This window comes from Triturus cristatus, chromosome 7, assembly GCF_964204655.1.
Source record: "Triturus cristatus chromosome 7, aTriCri1.1, whole genome shotgun sequence".
NCBI classification, from domain to species: domain Eukaryota; kingdom Metazoa; phylum Chordata; class Amphibia; order Caudata; family Salamandridae; genus Triturus; species Triturus cristatus.
This window is the reverse complement of record NC_140590.1, coordinates 1,180,946,302-1,180,970,460: the sequence shown is the minus strand read 5'-3', so window position 1 is coordinate 1,180,970,460 and position 24,159 is coordinate 1,180,946,302. Positions and strand designations below refer to the sequence as shown.

Sequence of the window (24,159 nt, the reverse complement as noted above, 5' to 3'; positions counted from 1 at the left end):
GTCCTGTCTGAACATATATTGTTTATAACTTCGTGCAGGTTTTTCAGAACAAAGATTCATAAAACATTATGCCTGTTCAGTAATTCTTTTAATGGACAATTTTACTGCAGTCCTATTCCTCAATAACTTTGGGAGGTACTCTGATGAAAATATTGTCTAACCTAGCCAAACAGTTTTGGGAATTTTGTCATGCTCATCAGATTTCAGTGATGGTGGAGTGTCTTCTCGTTCACCTCAACAAAACAGCAGACTGGAATTCCAATCTTCTTAAAGATTACAGCAACTGAAAACTGCGACCTCCTTTTTTCCAAGAAGAACAATCTCTTCAGTGTCCTTTCTCTGTAGGTCTGTTCACCTCCAAAGTCAACAACCCAATTCCTCTTTTTTATAGCTGGAGCCTAGCTCTTTCAGCTCTGGCAACAGATGTTTTCTACAGCTGTGGAACGTGGGTCTCCCTTACACTTCCTCTTCATTTCCCATAATTTCTTAATGTCTGCTACAGTCAGAATAGAATTGTCCGCCATAGTAATCATAACTCCCTTTTGGCCGCTACAAATATGGTTTCCGGGCCTTCTTTAAATGGCAAAAATCGTTCTGAACATCCATAATCTCCTTCTCAATCACCTCAACTAACCAAATCATCTAATCCTGTCAGATCATCTACTACTAATGGCAAGGGAAATATCAGAGATAACTTTTTTACAGAGGGTCTTTCAGACTCATCAATTGTCCATAGACTTGGCTCTTTGATCCTTTAGGGGCTAGTTTTTACTTTAAGTTTTAAAAATTAATGACTCCAGTTCCACTAATTGGATTTTTTATTAAAATGTACTCTATTTTTCTAAATTAGTGCAGGATTTTTCTTTACACATTGCCTCTATGTTAAGCCAGACTAATTGCTTGCCAGACTACCAGAGGGTTAAGCACATGTTAATTTGGTGACTTTTGTGGTTCACCCTGACAGGGATTGTGGCTGTTGCTTGATAAGGGCTCTCAACCACCAACCCAATTTCTCACACCAATAGGTGGGTGAAGCTGGGACAGATGACCAGTCTCCTGAAGCTGCATTACAATAAGTGAAAAGCATTGCAGCAGACAGTTGCACATCTTTCTTTTGCCCATAGGCACTATGGGCTCATAGAAGGGGCCGAAGAAGTTTGTTCAGAGTGAGTCTGTAATACTGATTGTGCTGGTGCACAAGTATAATCAAACTTGTATGGTGGCACAATTTAGTGCATATAAAAAAGCACTTTGTCTCAGATCCTATGCCGAGTTACAGACATGGGCGAAGGGCGAAAGGGATCATCAGGAGGTACAATGATTGTTTGCAAGGAAGAGGTGGTGCACAGTCACCACACCCCCAGAAATCTGCTTTGAAAGGGGAGAAGAAAGAGTCAGAACCCCTAGAGATCCCCCTGCAGATGGTAAAGGCACTCACTGCATGTGTCTGCAGAAGAATCTCCGTCCTGAAAGATGGACTGGTGGCTTCAACCAGCCATCTTCCTTTCTCGAATGCTCTGTGCCCAGTGTAGGTTTACATCTACACTGGTGAACTGTTTCTTCACTGTAACGGAGTGCACTGATCCAGCCTTCGCCTGGAACACCAAAGCTCACAAGAGCCTTGACAGACAGCTATAGTTGTCTGTACTCAAACCTAAAAAGAGCTCAATAGAATAGGCTCAATTTCCATCATCACCTAAGGAGGAACAATTTGCATGTTTGAACATGTGATGGAGTCCTCTTGAATTTACATCCATGCAAAATCTGAAGCGTTCTTTGACTTCAAAAGCCATCGGGAGACCAGCACTGAGGTCTAGTGCTCACTCCAAACACAATCCCCAGTCTGTATGGTGTTTTGTTGTGTCGGCGATAGAGCAAGGATGCTGTCTTTTAGTAAAACCTTACTCCTGCTCCAGGGGTTAATCTACTCTACTGGACTTGTTGCCAATGCGTTCATTGTGGCTGTGAATGTGGTGGACCGGCTGCGAGGTGGGAGGCTGAACCACATAGATCTCATCATTACAACTGTTGCTCTGAACAGCATCGCCTTCCTGTGCACGAGAGTGGTAGACAGTGCAATGTCTTTTCATTCGCCAAGTCTCTACTACATCACAAACATGTACCGAGTTTCCTTTTTCCTTTTCAGCTTGTTGTTTACTTCCAGCTCTTGGCTTACTGCCACCATGTGTCTCTTCTACTGCGTGAAGATCGTCCCGCTCAACCATCCTCTTCTCTCCTGGATGAAGCGGAGACTCACCATATGGGTGTCCTTCATGCTCGTTATGTCGACTGCTGGTTCACTGGTGGTAAGCCTGCCTGCCTTCTGGTACATTTCCGTAGCATTCCCTCCAAATGCAACACTCAACAGCACTGAGTACTTTGGATTGAGACTCATTTGTAGCATGCCCTACGGTCTGGTTCAAGGGATTCTTGATGCTGTTCTGCCTCTTACCAGTGGGGTCGTTTCAATTGTACTTGTCCTCCTGTCCCTTGGTAGGCATGCTTATCGCATGAGGCAGAGTGCTGGCAGTATTAGTCTGCCCCATGTGGAAGCACTTTCAGGGGCAGCGAGGACCATCAGCGGTCTCCTGTTCCTCTATGCCTGCTTCCACCTGGCCAACATCGGCATCGCCTTTGATACTTTGCCACCAGGAAAAGGCTGGGTCATGGTGTGCATGTCCGTCATTTACATCTACCCCACTATGCAAGCTGCCATCTTGATCCAGGGAAATGCCAAGCTGAAGCGGGAATTCCATCGGATGCTCCAATACAGGAGTGGTGGCTAGAGTGGATATTCTCCTGTATGGTTTCAGGGACCTTCTAAGGATTTTGGGGGCCTTGGGCCACATGTATTTTGGGGGCGCTTGTTCGAAACAGCTTTGATTTTATGATCCAGTTTCAGCTCTTTCATGCCCTCTTTGGTCAAATTATAAATGTGTGCGCGCATCTGATATTCAGGGACAGTGATATGTGTTTTCAGTATTGTAACAGCAGCAGCGTAGTAATTTACTTCAAATATTCTCTGTCACGCCCTCCCATTTCTCACATGTGACGTCCTGTTTTGATCTAAAGCAAACTTTATATTGATGTTGCATGGAACATAAACACGTTTTGTCTGCAAAATGTCTGTAATAGGCTCTCACACATTAAAAATAAATGATAGAAAAAAGTTATTTACAACAATCTGTTCAAACATTATTCAAAGTCATCAGGGCACGACTCTCTGCAGAACATAGCTGGCTCTATCAGGGAGCCCTCTGAAAGGCTAGGGCCCAGGCCGGAGCCCACCGTGCCCATGCCTTAAAACGTCTCTGTATGGTTTTAGGAAGGCTGAGTAAGTAGATACAACCAGTTTATCTGTTATTGGGCTGAGGTCCACAGAAGACTCTGGATGCCCTGATCACGTGTGTAGCTCTATAGTTTGAAGAATGAAGGCAGTCTAATGTTCTGAACTCAGAAGCACTGGACATGTTTGGCATTTGTTAATTGGCCCCGTTTTATCACAACCTCAATCCTGGATTACCATGACCCTTACTACTGACACTTGCACATAACCCCTCACTCTACCATGCAGCACCTCCAGCTATATTAGTGCTTGGTCCCACATGCATCTCCATAGGCGCTGGAAGCAGGGAGCAAAATAACCACACTGGAGTTCCGAAGGTGAATGAGCATTAAAGATGACTTTAAATTTTGTTTTTATCTTGTCACATTTGCTGTACTTTCCAAGACAGATCAAATATCAGTCTAGCCTTCTGACATTGCTACCAATGCTTTTACCATGGGGACTGGTGTTCACTTTTCTTTCTCTTACTGTAAAATGAGAGAATTTTGTAAAATGAACTATTTGACTGTCATGCTTGTGTGAAAGGAAAAGAAAGGAAAGGCTGGAGCATGTTGTTCATTTTAACACGCAAAAAATGTTAACTACCTATAAACGAACTGTAAAAACAATACCAACTAAACAAACAGTTAGGAAAGCACAATTGGAACGTTTTTTTAATTTCGAAGAGTGTTAGAAATTAAGATTTTTATAAGATCAAAACAAAGCAAGGCACTTTACTTGGTGATGCGCAAATAAACATTCGCTAAAATGCCACTTTCTACACATTATCATTTGTGCACTACATAGTTTGATCAGTAAAACAAATGTGCAAAGTTAGTGATTCAATAAAAAAATGTGCTGCCTATAAATTAGCCCTGGGCGCAGTGGGGCTACGCGAAGGACCATGGAGTTGAGAACAGACTCCGTGGAACTACGCGGAGCACCGCTATGCCACCCGCCTCCCACCCCCCCTATTATGCTTGTGCAGTTTCCTTAGAGATGGTGATGAAGAGGAGGAGAGCAGCCAGGGGACGTAAGTAAGTGGTTTTTATTGACTTTAAAAGTAGTTTTATTTCAGTTTTAAGCTATTGTTATTATGGGGGGTGGGAGGTGGGGGCTGCCAACTCTGCTCCGCCGCGGAGTGTGTGGAGATTTGACTACTCCACGTGCTCGGCGGAACGCGGAGTAGGCAAATCTCCGCACACTCCGCGGGCAGAGCGGAGGTCCCTGCCCGGGGTTACTATAAATGCATACCAGTGCGCAACCACACCATGCTTTAGTAACATGTTTAAACAGTGTGCTTATAAATGCAACACCAGCTACATCCCACACCCCAGCACTCCTGCATGTCATGCATGGCTCATTTGCGACAATTGTTCCTACTGTGATGTATGGCCATTTCAGAATCGCCGTGAGTTTACTCATGTTACACTGATGCAGTACCCTCAGCCTGAAGAGCGCTCCAGCATCACGGTGGAGCTCTGTAGACAGTGGCACCTCCTCTGCAATGGTGGAGGAGTGTCGCCCCACTGCCTGGCTCAGAGCCAGCAAACGAAAAATAATACGATGCTCTAGCATTTTTTTATTTTTTGTTTGCCAGCTTGTGCATGGAGGGGCGGGGCATGGGCGGGTGGGGGAGAAGTGCTTGTGCACTCCCTAATTGCTCATGTGTGTTTGGCCTGCCGAACAAAACACACATGCGCACTTAGGTTTTTTCCTTTTCTGCATTGAGCATCGGCTGGAGAAACCCCGACAGACTTCCTCGTCTGAGCAGGGTGTTTTTTCAGCCTGACAGACCAATCCCTGCAGCACAGGGATTGTATGAGAGTCTGTCCCAGGGGCTGCTGGGACCCAGGCAGAGGCCAGCACACGAGACGTGACGCGGGTGGCGGCCGGTGGCGTCAGGTAGTTTTTTTTAATTAATATTACTGCCAGGACTGAAGCACGCCAGAAGCAATGGACCTCAGTCCTGAAGTCCTGCCCTGCTGCTCCTCTATAGGCAAATGGGCAGCCACATGCAGCATTTTACCTTAGTCTGAGGTTGTTTTCGTAGCACATGCTTTTCCTGATGAGGACTACACCGTGTACACAAATTTGCATAATCTTGTAAAATCAAAATTTTGTTTTAAGAGTTAAAAGTCAAATCCGGTCTGAGAATGGATCTCAGCTCCTCTTCGACTACCTATATAGCCTTATACACCTGTTTATGCCTTTAATTAAACTTCCCAGTAACTTCCTCTTTATTTATGAAGCATGTCTGGGCAACGCAAACAACATTAGGCATCCTTACCTGGAGCGTGTGGTACCAGGATATCAGTATAACACTTATGTCGGACATAAATATTGTGTCCTTAACATGCTTTACAAAAATGTTCCCAGTCGGAGTCGATATTAGAACATCTACTTCCAATGGAATGATGGTTTGGTAAAAAAATATCTAGGAAACAATATTTATATCAGACCAAATATTTGTATACGATATACTGACAAACATCCCTTATTTAATGGCAGAGACGCTCATCAACGTATTGGCGGCTGAGGGATGTGGCACTTAGTAAGGCTGCCTGAAATCACTCTTATGACCTGTAGGTCAAACACACAGATGCCAGAAGTAGGGCCGGCTTCAGCGCTGGTGGTGCCATTGCGACTTTCTTTTTTGGTGCCACACCATGAACTCCTTCTTCAATTCCCTTACTAACCCTCTCCAGCAGTGCACCTCATCTCTCCATAGCCTCTCTCTGACAAATATTTCATTTTTTTATAGCACTACTCACAGTTCACTCACACTCAGTTCTGTGATCTGGATGGTACACGTTCTTTGCAGCAGTCACATTAACCCTCTGAGCTACTTATGATGTAGGTGGCGTTCCTAGAACCTCGGACTTTGTTTTGTATATGTCGATTGGGGGATATAGTCCGTGCTGGTCTTTAAACTTCCCTCGGACCCTTCCATCCTGGTTTGTATTCTTCTTCTACTTTATGATGAGCCAAAACTGCCACTAGACAAAATTCCGATCTCTCACCAGTACTAACTTTTATCACCAGAGTTCTCTTGACATTTACAATTTTACTATTGCCTGAAAACTCCTGCATGCACAAGGAAGTTCATGCGCTTTTAAACCAAAAGTTATTCTTAGACACAGCGCCCCCCACCAAAGTCAGCGCTAGGTGCGGCTGCACCAAGTGCACCACCCTACAGCCGGCCCTGGACTTTCTATAGTGAAAAAAATAACTGCCTACCGCCGTATGGCCTTAGGAACATGAGGCCACTTCAACAATAACAAGATAAGTCAGAACCCTAGGGGTAACCATGGATTCAGGCCCATATTGGTTACCACATGTTAACATAAAAAAGAGTGCCTCCTACATAATGAAAATACTGTGGTGCATCCTCCCATACCTTGGATACCAAGAGAAAGTGCAAGCCATTCTCACACTCGTAATCTCCAAGCTTGACTAAGCCAATAGCCTATGCCTTGTCACACCCACATTCATAATACGCAAAATACAACTCATCCAACACACTGATGCATTATTTCTTCTCTGCCTTCACCCAAGAGCACGCATGACCGCAGTCTTGCAATCACTCCACTGGCTATCTATAGCAACAAAGGCAATGTTTAGGGCACTTTGCATTGTTCACAGAGATTCCAAGGAAAAGCACAGCAATAGTTATAAACTACATTCAAGCAATACATAACCAGGACACAGCACTCCAGTCTTGCACCATAATCATACCACCTTACCATAAGAATAAGCGGCCAAGCTCTAGAACACCCTACCAGCCAGCATTTGAAGCATCGAGGCACCTGTACACTTCAGAAAACAGTTGAAAACATGGCTATTTCCAAGACATCTACACCACCCCACACCCCTGCAACAGAACTTGAAAAGACAGCTGCACGCTCAAACTCAATCTCCAGCTTACGATCCACAGATTGGAAACAACCCAAACCAGCAACTTTCAGTAGGCAGGTACGTTAAGGAGAGCTTACCTATGCTCCGCCGGGGGATTATATAGTTATGTAAGTTCATACATAACATTTCTGGCCCTGACGGATACTAATACCATAACACTCAGTGGTCGGCAGGCAGCAGATGCTTACACCTCTTCAGTCACCTTTGGAATTTGGTGCATTCCCAAGTTTATGGAAGCTAGTAAATGTGGGAATGTATCAAATTGGAACACCTTCCCCAGTGAGGTTTAACAAGGAGAAATGTATTTATTTCTTCCTGTTACTTCCTCATTCTATGTGTGCTGCATTGTGCCTCTATGGATTGTGTTTGTGCAGGAAGTTGTCCCTTCCTGCACAAAAACAAACCTGCCTGTAATGCAGGTACCCTTGCACCATGGTGTAAGGGTACCTCCGTTGGAGCCAGGCCTTGCACAGTAAACCAACGTTAAATAGAGAGCAGAAATGTGCTATATCTTTGTAAAAATTGTGCATTTCTGCTATCTGCCTTTCATGCAGCACAGTGCAGCAAGCTGTTGTCATGATAACCGCACCTCAGTGGTCATCACATATGACATGGAAACACTTCCCAACTCGGATCACAAAACAAAGACAACACCCTTCTAACAACATGCCACCCTATCTGGTGTAGCTTGCTGGCCATCTAGGGAAGCACTTCAGTGCCATACATATGGGTAGTAAGTGCTATACAAATGCGCAATACAAAACAGTATTTAGCGCTTGTGCATAAACAATGTTAGTTTTTATCTTATAAAAATCTTTGTTTCCGTTACTTCAGAATTGCAAAACAGAATGTGGTTCATTTCTGCTTTTGTAACTGCTGGCATAAGTTGAAATATTTGTACAGTTCATTTACATGTATTTAATTTTTGTGTTAATTAGAAACACATTGACATCCTACGGTATTTGTTCCACACTCCCTGTACACAAGGCCACTGGAAATATGTGATTCTGGGGCTGAAGAATTATTCTGCAGCCGCTGTCTTTACTGCGTAATTATGAATTTAACTCATTTGCCACATAGTCCATCATCTACTGCATAATCTGCAGATTTTAACGAAAAAACACATTTTGTTTTCAGGTCAAACAGATCAAAATTTACTAAAAATGCTGCAACATGGGCTGCTGTGCAGTGGAAGGTCTTTTGCAAAGGTTAACTGGTCACCTTTCAGTTACTTACAACGAGCAGTATTTGGATGTGGAACTGGTACTAATAAAGTGAAACCTTTGTCCAGACAGTCCTAACATGTGCAAAAATGTCGAAATAATAAAGTGATATTATTACAAAATGTGCCACATATAAACGGAATAATTTGTGTTTTCTTCCCACATAATTTAAGTAACATTCTGCATAATTTAGGCCTCCACTACTGCCTAATTCCAGTGGCTGTGTCTGTACCACAAAGAAATTGTCACATAGCTCACTTTACAAAATCCTCTCACTTTGCAGTCAAAGGAAGAAATGTAAACATCTCCACAATAAAATAATCATGACTTGATCAGAAAACAGCGTGGCATTTATTTAACATGTCTTGGAACACGCAGCAAATTTAACAAGATTTGGCCAAAATGTTAATGGATTTTGATTGCTCATTTATCTTCTGAACTCTTGCACTTCTATACTGTGCCAGGTACCTCGGTGGATTCGGGAGGGCGGGGTAGGGGGTCTGGGCAATGATTCTTATGGACCCTCAAATGTCCCCCCGTGGCCACAGCCCTAGGTCGGGTAACAGTGCCTCTTCTCAGGTGCTTGTATAAGCTTGCCCACGCGTCAGCAGAGTTCTTACAGCTGTTTTGACCAATGGAGCTGGCTGCCACTAGGTGTCACTGTCTGACAGCTAATTAAAAAGAGTAGCGCCACCCACAATTTGGAAGGGGATTAAAGATATCCTGTTTAGTTTTCTCTTCATCTTGTTTGCCTGACAAATTACCAATCATGCGGTAACACAGGAACTTAACTTCAATTATGTCACTCTAATGCGACATGGTGGCACTTGGCAGAACTGCTCAGGAGTTAAGCTCAGAGCGGTAGCCATGGGGGGCATTTGAGGGCTGGCCCAGCCCATAAGAAACTTTGGACACGTGTTAGGACTGTGTGGACAAAGGGTTTCTCTTTATTAGTACCAGTTCCACATCCAAATACTGCTTGCTGTAAGTAACTGAAAGGTGACCAGTTAACCTTTGCGAAAGACCCTCCACTGTATTGCAGCATGTGTTGCAGCATTTTTAGTAACTTTTGATATGTTTGAGCGAGAAACAAAATGTGCTTTTTTGTTAAAATCTGCAAATTATGCAGCCAATGATGGATTATGTGGCAAATTAGGTAAATTCATAATTAAGCGGTAAAGACAGTGGCTGCAGAATCGCATAATTTCAGCGGCCTTCTGTACAGGCAGTACGAAACAAATACTGTAGGATGTCAATTTTTTTCTAATTCACCAAAAAGTTTAATACACGTAAATGAAATGTACAAACATTTCAACATATACCAGCAGTTACAAAAGCACAAATGAAGCACATTTTGTCTTGAAATTATGAAGTAATGGAAACAAAGATTTGAATAGGATCACAACAATTATTGTTTATGCACAAGTGATAAATATTGTATTGTGCATTTCAATAGCACCTACTACCCATATTATGGTACTGAAGCGCTTACCTATATGGGCAGCAAACTACGCCAGATAGGGTGGTATGTGGTTAGAAGGGTGTTGTCTTTGTTTTGTGATCCAAGTTGGGAAGTGTTTTCATGTTATATGTGATGACCACTGAGGTGCGGTTATCATGATATGAGACGCAGCGCGTGGCAGTGTGGTGGATGATGCGATGTGAGAAGGAGCACTATGTATGGTTTTTCAGTACTTTGGCAGCTCTGAATAGGTCTGTGGGTCTTATCATGGTATTTCTTATGATTAGAGTCTGCTTAGCTGGTTACTGCACTGGGTTATTCAATCAGACATTTTGGGGCAGATCTGCTTACCTTTCATGCAACACAATGCGGCTAAACAGCTTACTGCACTGCGTGAAAGTCAGATAGCAGAAATGCACCATTTTTAAAAAGATGTGATGCATTTATGCTGTTTATTTAACGTTGGTTTACTGTGTAAGGACTGGCTGCAATGCAGGCACCCTTGCACCACGTTGCAGGCCTTTCACCATGGTTCAAGGGTGCCTGCATTATGGACAGGTGTGTTATTGTGCAGGAAGGGACAACTTCCTGCACATACACAATCCGAAGAGGCACAGTGTAGCACATACAGAGTGATGAAGTAACAAAGAAATAAATACATTTCTCCTTGTTACGCCTCACTGGGGAAGGTGAACCATTTTAACACATTCCCAGTTTTCTGGGAATGCAGCAAATTCCACAGGTGGATGTATGAGAACACCTATGTTCCATCCTTAGAACGCCGTCCCAACACAAGGTAACTCAAGGAATATATAATTCTTGTATTACTTTGTATTTACTAAACCTCACAAGGCCATGCAAGGTGGCTTTGCATTGCTTAGTAAATACAATAAATGACTTTGCCTCGGGCTGCACCACAAAAGTGAAGCAAGCCCGGCGCAAAATCTTAGTAAATCTGCCTCCTAGTTTATAGTTCTGGGCCAGAGCTGGCATTGTTGAAGGGAGTGCGAAATGAAGCGAAAGACTGCAATGTGCTTTGTTACTATCATCTCATATCTGAAAGCCATTGTGAGATGTAAAAAAGCGGTCAGTGTATAGATATTCAGGACTTGCAGTCATGGACTAGATTAAGGTCCTTCAATTGACTCGCAGTGTGTGACAAAGAACGACCTTCACAACGCGGTCGTTACACAGCTGTATGTTTACATCGAGGGCATTACAAAGCAAGTCGTTACAACGACTTGCACTGGATGGCGCTCTAAGCTAAGGAATAGTATGATTTATTATTCCAACACCTTCCCTACTGTAACGTAGGCTGGAGTTGGAATAGTAAATCATACTATTCCTACGTCCAGCGCCCTCCAGTGCAAGTCATAACGACTTGCATTGTAATGAATGTGATGTAAAATACCGCATTGTGAATATATGCGTTGTAACGTCATACATTCGTGTGTGACAGATCTCTTCAGTTATTCCATGCCTATTCATTCAGTGATGGCTGGTTTATTGGCGGCACAGTACTAGTGATAGACAACCCTCGTAGCAGATATGTCTTATGTGAATGTAAGATGTGTAAGTTTGAATTGGCTGCCGACCGCTGAGTATTAAGGTATTTATTTATTTATTTATTTTTTTTGAAACCGTTTATTACAATCTCAGATAGTTACAAGTATGGGCCTACAACCGTCTGGCCGGCCGCTAGAGTAGCAGTAGCATATGACATACATACAGAAAAATCTCTTGGCGGTGCGGAAAGGGTAAATCAGGAGATATCAGTAGTGCAGGCCACATAACTCCGAACCAACAATACGGTTTCCTTTTGTCAAAACACAACAACACAAAAACAACCACACCCGCAAGGCAACCCGCAATCCCAAGTGACAGCACGCGCTCCTTAAGTGGGGGACCCCAACCAATCGCCAAACTCTGAAGAGGGGAATGAGAACAGATCAGGGACTGGGGAACCACGTGCCCATGGCTGGGGGAGGGGGTCGGCTAGGGGGACGGAGCTGGTGAAGCAGCCGGCAGCAGCGGCGGCTCGCAAATACCCCCGCGATAGGCGTTCCAGGGGCCCCAGATTTTCACCCACGCCCCAGGCTTACCCCTCGCAACATACACCACCTTTTCACGAAACATACACCAATCCATGTGTTCTTTCCAGGCCGACACCGCCGGAGGCCTCTGGGATCCCCACAATTGAGCAATGTCACGCTTAGCGATCATGTATCCCAGAGTCACCCACCGCGTCTGCGGAACCGAGTAGTCAGTTGGCTCCCACACATTCAGCAAGCATCTCCTCGTTTCAGGCAACAGCACGACACGCGTAACCACTCGCAGGACCTCATGCACACCACGCCAGAATCGCTCCACCTTTGGGCATTCCCACAGAATATGCAAGAAAGTTGCCAAAGCACCACAGCCACGCTTACACAGTCCATCCTCAGCTAAGCCCATACGTAGAAGCCTTGGCCCCGTCACATAGACCCGGTGGAGGATCTTAAGCTGGACGAAGCGAAGGCGAGCCGGGATGGCCACCTCCTTCGGAGAAGCCACCGCGGACATCCAGTCCTCGTCGTCCAACTCCAGCCCATCGGCAACCCAGGCCTCGCGGAGGCCAGTCAGCAGGCCCGATCGGTCGTTAATCAGTTTTTTGTATATGAGGGAGATCGTGCTGTCTGGGACATGGCCATCCAGCACTCTGTCCTCCAGGGGGGAAGACTCCGGAATGGACGCGACATCCGGGAAGACGGAGCCCAGCGCGTGGCGGACTTGTAAGTACCGGAAGTACTCACTGCCTTGCAACTGAAACTCCGTCTGCAGCATCTCGAAAGTTTTGAATCCCCCCCTCGTCCAGAGATCTCCCACTGTGCTGATGCCGATCGTGTCCCATTTCTCGAAGCCCTTCGAGGTCCACAAGGAGCCCAACCTCGCCGATGCATATAGCGGTGACGCCCGGGTCAAACGGTCCTTCCACCCCATAGCTGCGTTAGCCGCGTGCCATACACGCACCATGACATGCGTCGGTCCCGTCAGGCGAGGGTCCGGCGCGCCAGAGTAAAGCGCCCGATTGTAGTCGCCACCGGGCAGGAGCATCTTGTCCATTTCAAATGCCGGGTTCAGGGCGGGCCCGTAAAGGCCATGATTAATCGCAGCTAGCTGGGAGGCCCAGTAATACCGTTTAATATCCGGGAGGGCAACCCCCCCATCGTACCACGGGAGCGTCAATTTAGCCAAGGCGATACGTGGCCTCCCGTCCCAGAACAGGCGACGCTGCAAACTCTCCACCTCTCGGAAGTAGCGCGCCGGAACCAAATCCATAGTGTTCTGGAGAGCGTACAGAAAGCGCGGCAACGACATCATTTTAAACAAGGCCGCTCGGCCAAGCGGCGAAAGCGGCAGACGCCGCCAACGCACCACATCCTCCTTCAAGCGCTGGAGGGGGGGCAGCAAATTCCGCTCGTAGCGGGCCTCCGGGTCCAGAGTAATATATATACCCAGGTACCGAAACCCCTGGGAGGCGATCTGGATCGGACAGTCCCGTGGTAGGACCGGAGCCTCCCCGGCAAGCACATATACACAGGATTTCGCCCAGTTGATGACGAGGCCCGAGTTGCGACCGAATGAGCGCAAAACATCAACTAGGACGATCAGTGATTTACGCGGGGAGGCAAGATATAGAAGGATATCATCAGCGTAGAGGGACACACGGTCCTCATGCTCGGGGGTCCAACGGAGACCACGGATGGAAGGGTGCCACCGCAGCCACTCCGCCAGGGGCTCCAGGGCCAGCGCAAACAGGAGAGGCGACAGGGGGCAGCCCTGTCGCGTACCCCGTCCCAGTGCGAATGGGGCCGAAACTCGTCCATTCACCACCACCTGCGCCAATGGGCCGGAATACAACAATTTGACCCAGCTGATGAAGCCCGGTCCGAAGCCAAACTTCGCCAGCATCGCCCAAATGTATGGCCACTCAAGCGTATCAAACGCCATGGTGGCATCCAAGGACGCCAAGATGGCCGGTTCCCGCACGAACGGGACACGCGCGAGCACCCCGTGCAAGCGTCGCAGATTAAGGGCCGTGTTACGATGGGGTATGAAGCCGGACTGGTCTTGGTGGACCAAGTCGCCCACCACGCCGACCAGCCGGTTGGCCAGCACCTTGGCGAGGATTTTGGGCTCCGCATTCAAGAGCGAGATAGGCCTATAGGATGTGACCCGCTCACGGGGCCTCCCCTCCTTGTGGATCACCACGATCGTGGCCAGACGCTGGTCCGGCGGAAGGGAACCCCGCGAGCAGGCCGCCAGGAACATCGCGCGCAGGTGGGGCGCCAGCACATCCGGTCGCAGCTTGTACAGCTCGATAGGAATGCCATTGGGGCCCATGGCCTTGCCAGATGCGACCGAGCGGATAGCAAGGGCAATTTCGTCCGAGGTGGGAGGAGCGTCCAGCGAATCCCTGTCCTCCACCGAAAGGGAGGGCAGCGCGATGTCCCGAAGCAGGGCATGGGAATCCTCCTCCGAGCAGGGAGAAACCGGGGAATATACCTCGCGGAAATAATCCGCGAAGCAGGAGACAATGGCGTCCGGCTCGGTGACACATACACCATCCATCCTCTCGATCAACGGAACCACACGACTCGCTCTCTCCTTTTTATCCAACCACGCTATCAATTTATCAGCCTTATCACCCACATCATACAGTCGCCCCTGTTGCTCTCTACTGAGGCCCCTGGCCGCCTCCGTGACGAGGGCCCTATAGGCCGCCTGCTTGAGGTGTAGAACATGCAATGTGGCATCCGTCACCCCGCTCCCCAGGTCACCCTCTAGTTCAGTAATTTCGGCCTCCACCCGGGTTACCTCCTCCCGCTCGCGCCTCCGGGCATGGGAGATAAAGGAGAGGGCCTCCCCCCTAAGAACTACCTTAAAAGCCTCCCAAAGGGAGATGGCAGAAGGGACAGACCCCACATTCTCCTCAAAGTACCGCTGCAAGGATTTGATCAATTCGGCTCGAATAGTGGGGTCACGCAGGTACCAGGCATTAATTGGGGCCACCCTGCCCTCCCCCCTCGGGAAGACATCCAGATGCAGCAGTAGTGGGGAGTGATCTGAAATACCCCGCGCCAAATGGCGCACCTCTCCCACCCTCCCAGCATAGGCCGCAGGAACAAGGATATAATCAAGCCGCGAGAGGCTACCATGGGCACCCGAGTGGAAGGTGTATTGCAGCTGAGCGGGATGCTTTAGTCGCCAGCAATCCACCAATCCTAGTGTATCTAAGAGGCCGGACAGCCACGCCTGTGCCCGGGGGAGGTCCCTGGGGGGATGACGATCCATAGACCCTGAAGCCACCGCATTGAAGTCCCCCCCAACTACCAGAAGCCCATCCGGGAGGTCAAGGAGGAGGCGCCCCAGGTCCGCAAACGTGGTAGATTGCAACCCCGGCGGAACGTACACTGATACAAAAACGACCACTCTGCCCTCCATTCTACCCACCAAGACAGTGTAACGTCCCCTCTCATCATGGCGCACCTCATCAATCTCCAATGGGAGCGAGTTCTTAATCATGATGTCCACCCCCCGCGAGCCCGAGGTGAAGCCCGAATGGGCCACCAAGCGATAGCCTCTCCGATTCATGGCATGAAAGGAATTACCTATAAGGTGTGTCTCCTGCAGGAAGATCACATCTGGTGAAATTCGTTTCAGATACTGCAGGACCACACCACGCTTAATCCTATCCCCCAGTCCGTTAACGTTCCATGATAACACAGTCAGGTCCCTACCCCCCATCATACATGGAAGCCATCAATCGTCCCCCAAAGAGCATCTCAAAAACAACAATACAGGAAAGGGTTCGCCTTGCGGTGCAAACAAACAACACTCCACCCCCTAACCACCCATCCCAACAACACCCCCCCTCCCTGCACCCCTGCATGAGCCCAGACAGCCCCCCCAAAGTGCAGTGTGCCTGTCGCCCCATAGATGAAAAACTAACTAGTCCCCCAGAGGAGGAGGGAAAGCCCCCAACGGAACCCGTACGACCTCCATAGGAGGGGAACATACACGATCAGTGAATGGTAACCAAAATGTTGTCCAGAGCAAGGCCTACTATTCACCCCTCAGTTCTGATCCGGTGCGCCCTCCCCGCCAACCGCACCCCCCCCACCCCCCCGGCCCCGATCCCCAGGCAGAGTATCCAACCAGTCCCCAGCCGCCTCGGGACGGTCAAAAAAATGCGTGCGACCATCCACCTCTACCCTCAGCTTAGCTGGAAAAAGCATTGAGTACTTAAGGTTCATGTCCCGTAGGCGACGTTTAACTCCGAGAAAACTCAGCCTCTGCTTTTGGACCGTCGGAGTAAAGTCAGGGTAAAAATTCACGTCCATATTATCAAGCTTGACCGGTCCCTGTAGCCTGGAAGTCTGCAAGATAGCGTCTCTGTCCCGAAAGTTAAAAATCCGGGCAATGAGAGGCCGCGGCGGAGCTCCGACCTTAGGTCTTCCTCCGGGGACCCTGTGAGCACGTTCCACCGCAAAAAGTTTACTCAGCCCCCGGGGCTGGAGATGGGCGAGGATCAGGTCTTCCACAAACAAATCTGCCGCCTCCTCCTCCCGTCCCTCCGGCACCCCGACAATACGAACGTTGTTCCTCCGGGCCCGACCCTCGGCGTCCTCCAATCGACGGTCCATCATGGCGCTCGCCTGGCCAAGCCGGTGCACCTCCTTTTGAAGGGCCGCCACGTCTGTAGTGAGACTTAAGGTGGTGTGGGCCAGGGAATCGACCCGGTCATTTGTTTTAGACAAGTCGGCTCTCACCAGGCCCACCTCCACCAGGGCCGAGTCTATCTTCTGCGCCAGAGTATCAAAGCGCTGGTCCACCGAGGCCTTCATTTCGGCAATGGCGCCCATGACGTCCCGGAGGGTCAGATCCGCGGGTTGAGCAGACGCCTCAGCCGGGCCCGCGGGGGATGTACGCTGTGCCTCTGGGGATCCCTTCTGGAGGGTGTAGCGGTCCATACTGTTTGACTGATGTGCCGGGCCGCGGCGGGTCGATTTCACCTTGGCCCGGTCGCCATCTTGCTTTGTGGACATGTCGCACTCCCAAAGTCGTGCCAATCTCCTCGAAAGGGCCGATAAACCAGTTCACAGGTTCCGGGGGGGGGTTGACCACTGCACCGCAGGACAACTCACAGCCGGCGGGTCAGCCGGGCACAGGGGCAAGGCCACACCACCGCACCCCGCTCCGCAACCCTACCTCGCTTGAGGGCAAGGAGGGCGCAAAAGCGAAAGTGAAAGCGCGGGGTACGCGAGTCGCCCAGCCCTGCCCGCCGTTGTTGTTCGCTTTGTCCCCGGATCGCCCCACAACTCCAATCCGGGGGGCCGGCGCGGAGAAGGCCGCAATCTTCGATCGGTGCTCCCACCAGTGTCCGGGGTCCGATTCGAAAACGGAAAACGGGTGCCGCCTCAGCTCGGGTACACAGACACAGTCCCCTCGTCAAAGACAGGATATAATCAGGATTAATTCAGGAGGTCGCGGAGGTCCTCGGGAGCTTCGCACCTACGCGGCCATCTTGGTTGCGCGCTAGGCTCCTCCCCGAGTATTAAGGTATTGATATCAGTGAGAGGAAGAAATGTTATGTATGAAAATACATAACTATATAGTACCTGCCAGAAGCATAGGTCAGCTCTCCATCTGTACATCGTAAGCTGAGTTTGAGAGTGCGACTCTTTTCAGCGTCTGCTGCAGGGATGTGTAGTGTTCTAGTTATCGTGGGAATAGCCATGGTTTCAGCTGTCTTCTGAAGTGTATAGGTTCCTCAAAGCTTCAAATGCTGGCTGGTAGGGTGTTGTAGAGCTTGGTAGCTTGCACTGAGAAACCAGTGACACCCACAGATTTCTATGGTAAGGTGGTGTGATTATGGTGCAAGCCTGTAGTGCAGTGTCCTGATTTGAACAATGCAAAGTGCCTTGAACATTGCATTTCTTGCTATAGATAGCCAGTGGAGTGATTGCAAGACTGCAGTCATGTTCTCGCTTGGGTGAAGGCAGAGAAGAAATATTGCAGCAGTATGTTGGATGAGTTGTATTTTGCATATTATCAATGTGGGTATGACAAGCTCTAGGCTGCTGGCTTAGTCAAGCTTGGAGATTAGGAGTGCGAGAACGGCTTGCACTTTCTGTTAGTATCCAAGGTATGGGAGGATGCAACACAGTGTTTTCATTGTGTGGAAGGCACTCGGTTTTACTTTATTATGACGTGATATCAAATATGGGTCTGAATCCATGATTACCCCTAGGCTTCTGACTTCTCTTGACACTATTGGATGGGCCATACGTTCCTTAGGCCAGATGGCAGTAGGCTGTTGTATTTTTCACTGTACACAGGTTATGAGCTCTGTCTTTGCTGTATTTAGCTTTAGATAGTTATTCATCATCCATATGTTTATGGCCTGACGCCACTCATCAAGTTTTTAAATTGTAGAGGTCTTTCTTGCCATCCATTTTGAGAAATGATTTTGGTGTCATCTAATAGTTGTAACAGGTTAAGTTGAATGATTTAATCAGGTTAGAGAAGGAGGTAATGTAGAAGTTTAATAGTAGAGGGGATAGGATGAATCACCGTGGGACTCCACAGTGTTGTATGTGAAAAGCTGATAGGAAACCCAAACCTACCAGTCATTCAGAAGCAATATCCAATCAGGAAATTTGAGAGTCCAGTATGACATAGTGCTCTGATTAGCCTTTTGTGCTGGGGCAGAGTTATTACATGCCAGGTATGTCAGATAAAGGGTTTCTGGTTGGCTAGGATATACGTAGGAAACAACAAGAGAGGAAGAAAAATCAACTCAGGAGCACTCTTACTCCCCTCAATACTGTAATCAAAACCACGAAAGAGTGTACCTTTCTGCAAAGAAGAACATGCATGTAGAACAAGCATTGGCATAGCCAATAGGTCTCGCCTTTGGGACCTTATAAGTGTTTAGCCATGCAACAGTTGCATAACTAAATACTTATAAGGTCCCAAAAGCGAGACCTATTGGCTATGCCAAGCGGCCGTGCGGCCGCAAAAGTGAAAGTGATCGCGATCAAACATCAAAGCAGCCGTGAAAGTGAAAGTAATCGCGGTAAAGCGCGCGTGCCCGCGCACATGCACTGTTGCTCTAGGCTGGCCTGGTAGCACTTTTTGGAGCCCTCTCAATAAGTCTCGCCAGACCAGCGCATGCGCTGGGTCAGGCGAGACCTCAAAACCAACTAGGTTTTTAGAAAGCCCTAACTCACCAACCTAGTTGGTGACATGCTCATCATCGGGCCCCACCAGGAGAGGCCGAATGCCACCCTGGTGTGCTTCAACGCCAGAATTACTGCGGAGCTAGTATCATGTGAGTTGTGATAGGTGAAAGTGAATGTCTAGACTGTGTCAAAAACACTTTTATTAGTTTGCCAATCAGACATAGATAAAAAGTGTGGGATAAGGAAACCAAATTAATTGTTCAGTTATATCCATTTAGGGTGTGGTCAACATGTTTCTGCCTATGTGTGATTATTAATCAGTCTTTCATCAGGACCAGAGTCTGGTGAACCTCGGCGGTATGGGCGCGCTAAGGCCCACCCTAACCAGAGGTTATTAATGTGAAAAATAGTTAAGAGACAATAAATGTCAAGTAGTCCCCGTGTTGAGAGGAGCAAAGTTTATTCTGAAAAAATATAACAGACAATGACAAACAAAGAAAAAACAAGAAGGAATATATTGTAGACATGATCTTCTATGGTTTGTCATGGCGGAATATACATGCATTGGTGCTCTTCGAAGTGCACTTTGAATAGTAACACTGATCTCATGTGCTGCTATTGGTGATCCTGTGCACTTATTTAACCAGGTCGTGGTCGACGTTCCTAAGGGCAATGACGCCCTGTATGCCCAAAGTAGCGTTTAGCGGTAATCGGTGGTCTATGCGGTGTAAACCCTATGAAAGATTTTTAACAACAAACCAGTGCTGCTGGGCACATATAGTTCAATGAAAGTACATTAAAAATATATCTTACAAGCGTTGTAATCACTTATCACAGCATGGGTCTCGGGAGGGGGGTGGTGGCAAAATGGCACACCCTACGAGAAAAAGAAGTTAGTGTAAAGGTAAGATGTGAGGTCTCAGCTTAAAGAGGGTACTTCTCTCATGCTGCGGTATCGGGACTCACACCTTCGCTGCCAGGCACCCACTCGGTACCTGTGACAATCCTCGTTGGACCGGACCCCGCTGATGTTTGAACCGGAAAAACAGCAAGGTTTTTAAACACGAGGAAAATAGGCAGGTACTCGGCTGAGCTGAACGCGTCATCTCGTTGGCGTCAATGACGGGGCGAGTTGGCGGCCAATCACTAAGGTTGTAGCTCGGGCTCTAGTGTGAATGCCCAATCTGATTGCGGAGAAGAAATCGGACCCGGAGTCGTCCGAAAGGGCAAAATAATGGAAATGGAAAAAGCACCCTGTATGTTAAATATAGCAAAAGTCAATAAAAAGTGCAGTGTGATTCGGAGATTAGTCAATTTTACGCTCTGTTGATATTGGAATTTTCAACAGAGTAAGAGTGGCTATGTAGTATATACACATGTACCTTGGTTGTCTCGTGTTTGTATGCCGCGTTTATGTATGAGTTATTAGAGTGGTGGTTAAAGGATTTTGTGATGTAATGTTGTTTGTATAATATTGTAATTGCATTCTTTTTTTTTTTGTTTTGTTTTCTCATTTTGTTCCTTCTCCTTATACCCCTGTTCTTCCTTTGTCCTGATTCTATTACAGGACCGGAGGCTTCGTATTATGCTTCTCTTTCTATTTATTGCTACCCACAGCAGCCAATGAAAACTTTTGTTACATGAAAAAACAACACTTTTCTCATGATGCATATGTCACATCACTTCCTGCAGGGCCCCATAAGAGCCAGCCATACCGGAACTAGTCCTCTTTCTTTGCTGCTCACGCAGACAGTTAAGTCGAAAGCTCCGATTTTATGGCAATGAGATTGATTGTGTATGTTATTTGATATGTGATATGTGATTTTTGCTAGCGATAGCTAATGTTTGGGTCAGCCGCTTAGGCTGCGTTATTGTTGGTTAACGGCGAGAGCGCCCCGATTGGTTTGCTACCTTCTGGTTCATGGGTTTCTGAATCGCGCTACGGCGCTTGGTGATCTCCGCGGAGGAGCGCGGTAGGATCGGAGTCTCTGTGGGCGGCGAGCGGACCGAGGCGCGAGAGCGTATCTTGTGGATTTGAATAAATCAAACGCGGCGCTCGGCCGCTTCGCATGCCCCACTAGCGCGCTGCGCTGTATCCTTCTCAGCACCAGGTACCGTCCCGCCTTCGGCGGGTTCAAAATATTTTATGGATTGTGGGCGCTGGGCTTCCCTCGTATGCCGCTGACGCCAGGAGCCGGATAGTTTAGTTTTGTTTGTGTTTCCACGTGCGTAGCCCAATCTGGTAGTTTTAGTAGGATTTGGGCTACGCACATCGAAACGACCCGATTAGTTTCGTTTTAGGCATTTGGACTGTAGTTTTTACTCGAAGAGCACTGCTGACGCCTGGCTGGCTGGAAAAACGACCTGGGCCTGGAGGGAGCACACCTCCTTGTATTTGATTTTGCTCTTGGCTCCACTACGCCCTGTGGGCTGAAATAATTGTTCTACAGCTGCTGCTGAGGAGCTAGGTACCGGTGCTGCTGTGCTGTGGGTTGGCTCCCCCCTTGGATTTCCTCTTTGCTCTTGCCTTATGAGCAAGCACCGCTACAAGTGTGGTTCCACTATGGATACGTGGGTGCATTATGAGGAGGATGATACCTTGTACGAGGAGGAGGTAGGAGGACCTGCCATTGAGGACAATATTGTTGAGGCCCTGGATGCTTCTGTCCAGGAGTCGGTCAGCAAGGCCCTAGAAAAAGCAGTTCCTGGAACTGTACAACAAGCTCTGGCGACGGCTTTAAAGCCCATCACTAAGCAGCTGGAGAGGTTTGCAAAGAAGCATGGCTTCCCTAAACAAACAGAGGGGACGTCAGGGGACTCCCGGGGTCAGCCTTGGCCGCACTCAGAGTCCTACGAGGCGCTTCCGCGCCCAAATCGGGAGCGTGAGAAGGTTCAAGACACTGACACAGAGTCTACGTCCACTTCCTCGGACACCCCGGACGACTCCCCTCCTAAAAAGAAGTCCAGGAAGACTAAGCATGCGGAACCTCCAGAGGTTCCTACACCCTTTACTTTCAACCCCGCAGATATTGTGCACCCCCGATCATCGGACTGGTTACCGGCTCCGGAGGTGGCTGCGTACCTACACGAGAACTTACGCAAGGGGTTTGACAAGGAGGTGCGCAGTAGGCTAAAATCAGAATGCCCAAGACCGGACCTCTCGGACAAAGTGGCGGAGACGCCGGATATTGACCCCAGCATGCTAACGTTTCTAAAAAAGTTCGCCAAGGATCCCAAGAAATTGATCGCGCTTGGCGGGGTTGCCAAGACAAGCTCCTAGACGTGGTCGGGCCCCTGGCAAAAATTTTGGAAATGGCCCTGGAGGCGCAGGAATCAGGGAGTGCGATCGACCCCCACGTGCTAGCAGGCTGGACCCAACGAGCTATCTGCTTGTTAGGGAATGCCAACTGCGCGATATCTACAGAACGCAGGAAATCGATATTAATGCGGATGGACGCCAACCTTACTGAGCTGGCCGCGTCGGAACCTGGGCCGTTGGCGGACGGGAACCTCTTTGGGGACCGGTTTGTTAAGGATGTTGCGAAGTATGTGGGCACGTTCACTACCCTGGACAAGGCTCAAGCTGGGATCAAGCGCGTGTTTCACGCCGGTGTTTTCAATAGGGCCGGACGAGGGCGGGGACGCTCGTTTGGCCGTCAGCACTCTCAAGGTCCCCAGCGAGGAGATTTCGGACGCGGCAGGGGTGACTGGGACTCCACCCGTGGTGGCACCTTCTACCCCACCAGACAGCGCTTCAACAAGCGGCGCTTTAACAAAGGCTCCTACCGTGGAGGATTCCAAGCCGCCGATTCCTCAGGTGAGCGCTCCAGATTTACTTCCTCTTCCCTTGGGGGGGCGTACTCGGTATTTCTTTCACAATTGGGCTCAGATATCACAAGACGCTTGGGTACTACAAACTGTTCAGGGGTTCCAACTAGAGTTTTTTCAGACGCCCCGTCAGGTACAGCGCCCCAGGCAGCTTTCTTTTTCCCAACTCGAGTGCGATTTCATAGATTCAGAAATAGACGCATTGCTGCAGAAACGCGCGATAGCTCCTTGCAAAGAGGGCCCTCGCGGTTTCTGCAGCAATATTTTTCTGGTACAGAAGAAAGGAGGCGGTTACAGGTTGGTACTCAATTTGAAGGATTTCAAGCACTTTCTAACTTACAAGCACTTCAAGATGGAGGGCATCCATCTGTTGGCGGATTTACTGAAACAAGGGGACTGGTTGGTCCGTCTGGACCTGAAGGACGCTTATCTGTCCGTTCCCATATATCGTCCCCACCGCAGATTTCTTCAATTTCAATGGCGGAACCGGTGGTACGAGTATTTGGTCCTTCCTTTTGGACTTTCCTCAGCACCGTGGTGCTTCACCAAGGTGCTGAAGCCGGTCGTGGCCTACCTCAGAGAACAAGGGGTTCGCATGATTGTCTATTTGGACGACATGCTCATTATGGCGCAATCTCCAGAGCTAGTGGCTCGGCATCTGCGCATGACCATTCATATTTTGCAGAACCTGGGGTTCGTGATCAACGAACCGAAATCAGTCCTCTCTCCCACGCAGACGATAGACTTTCTGGGGTTCCTCATAAATTCTCAGACGGCCCAACTCTGTCTCCCGAGCTCCAAGCTACGGGACATCAAGAAGGAGCTACGCTCGTTCCTATCCAAACAGATGGTCTCGCTCAGGGGGATTGCCCGCATAGTGGGCCTCCTTGCGTCATCCATTCAAGCGATATTCCCGGGCCCCCTGCACTACAGGGCCCTTCAACGCCTAAAGATCCAGCACTTACAGAAGGGCCTTTCTTACACAGACGTAGTCCCCCTCACCCAGGAGGTGAGGGAGGAGATGCAATGGTGGTTGGCCCACGTCGAGGCGTGGAACGGCAGAGCAATCTTCGGCTCGTTGCCAGAGGTGGTCATAGAGTCCGACGCCAGCCGTTGGGGTTGGGGAGCGCGCTGCGGAAATATTTCCACAGGGGGACGGTGGTCCCTGGAGGAGTT

At 48.6% G+C, this 24,159-nt stretch overlaps 1 protein-coding gene and 1 long non-coding RNA gene across 11 annotated transcripts in view; one reads left to right on the top strand and one right to left on the bottom strand.

Moving 5' to 3' along the window:
* The window catches only part of LOC146811397 (uncharacterized), a 482,239-nt gene that overhangs the window by 156,887 nt on the left and 301,193 nt on the right, over positions 1-24,159 (bottom strand). The gene's annotated exons all lie outside the window — the stretch shown is intronic.
* Positions 1,881-2,786, top strand: LOC146811398 (taste receptor type 2 member 3-like). Its single transcript, XM_085620379.1, has one exon. The coding sequence runs from the start codon at positions 1,881-1,883 to the stop codon at positions 2,784-2,786; it is 906 nt and encodes a 301-aa protein (XP_085476505.1).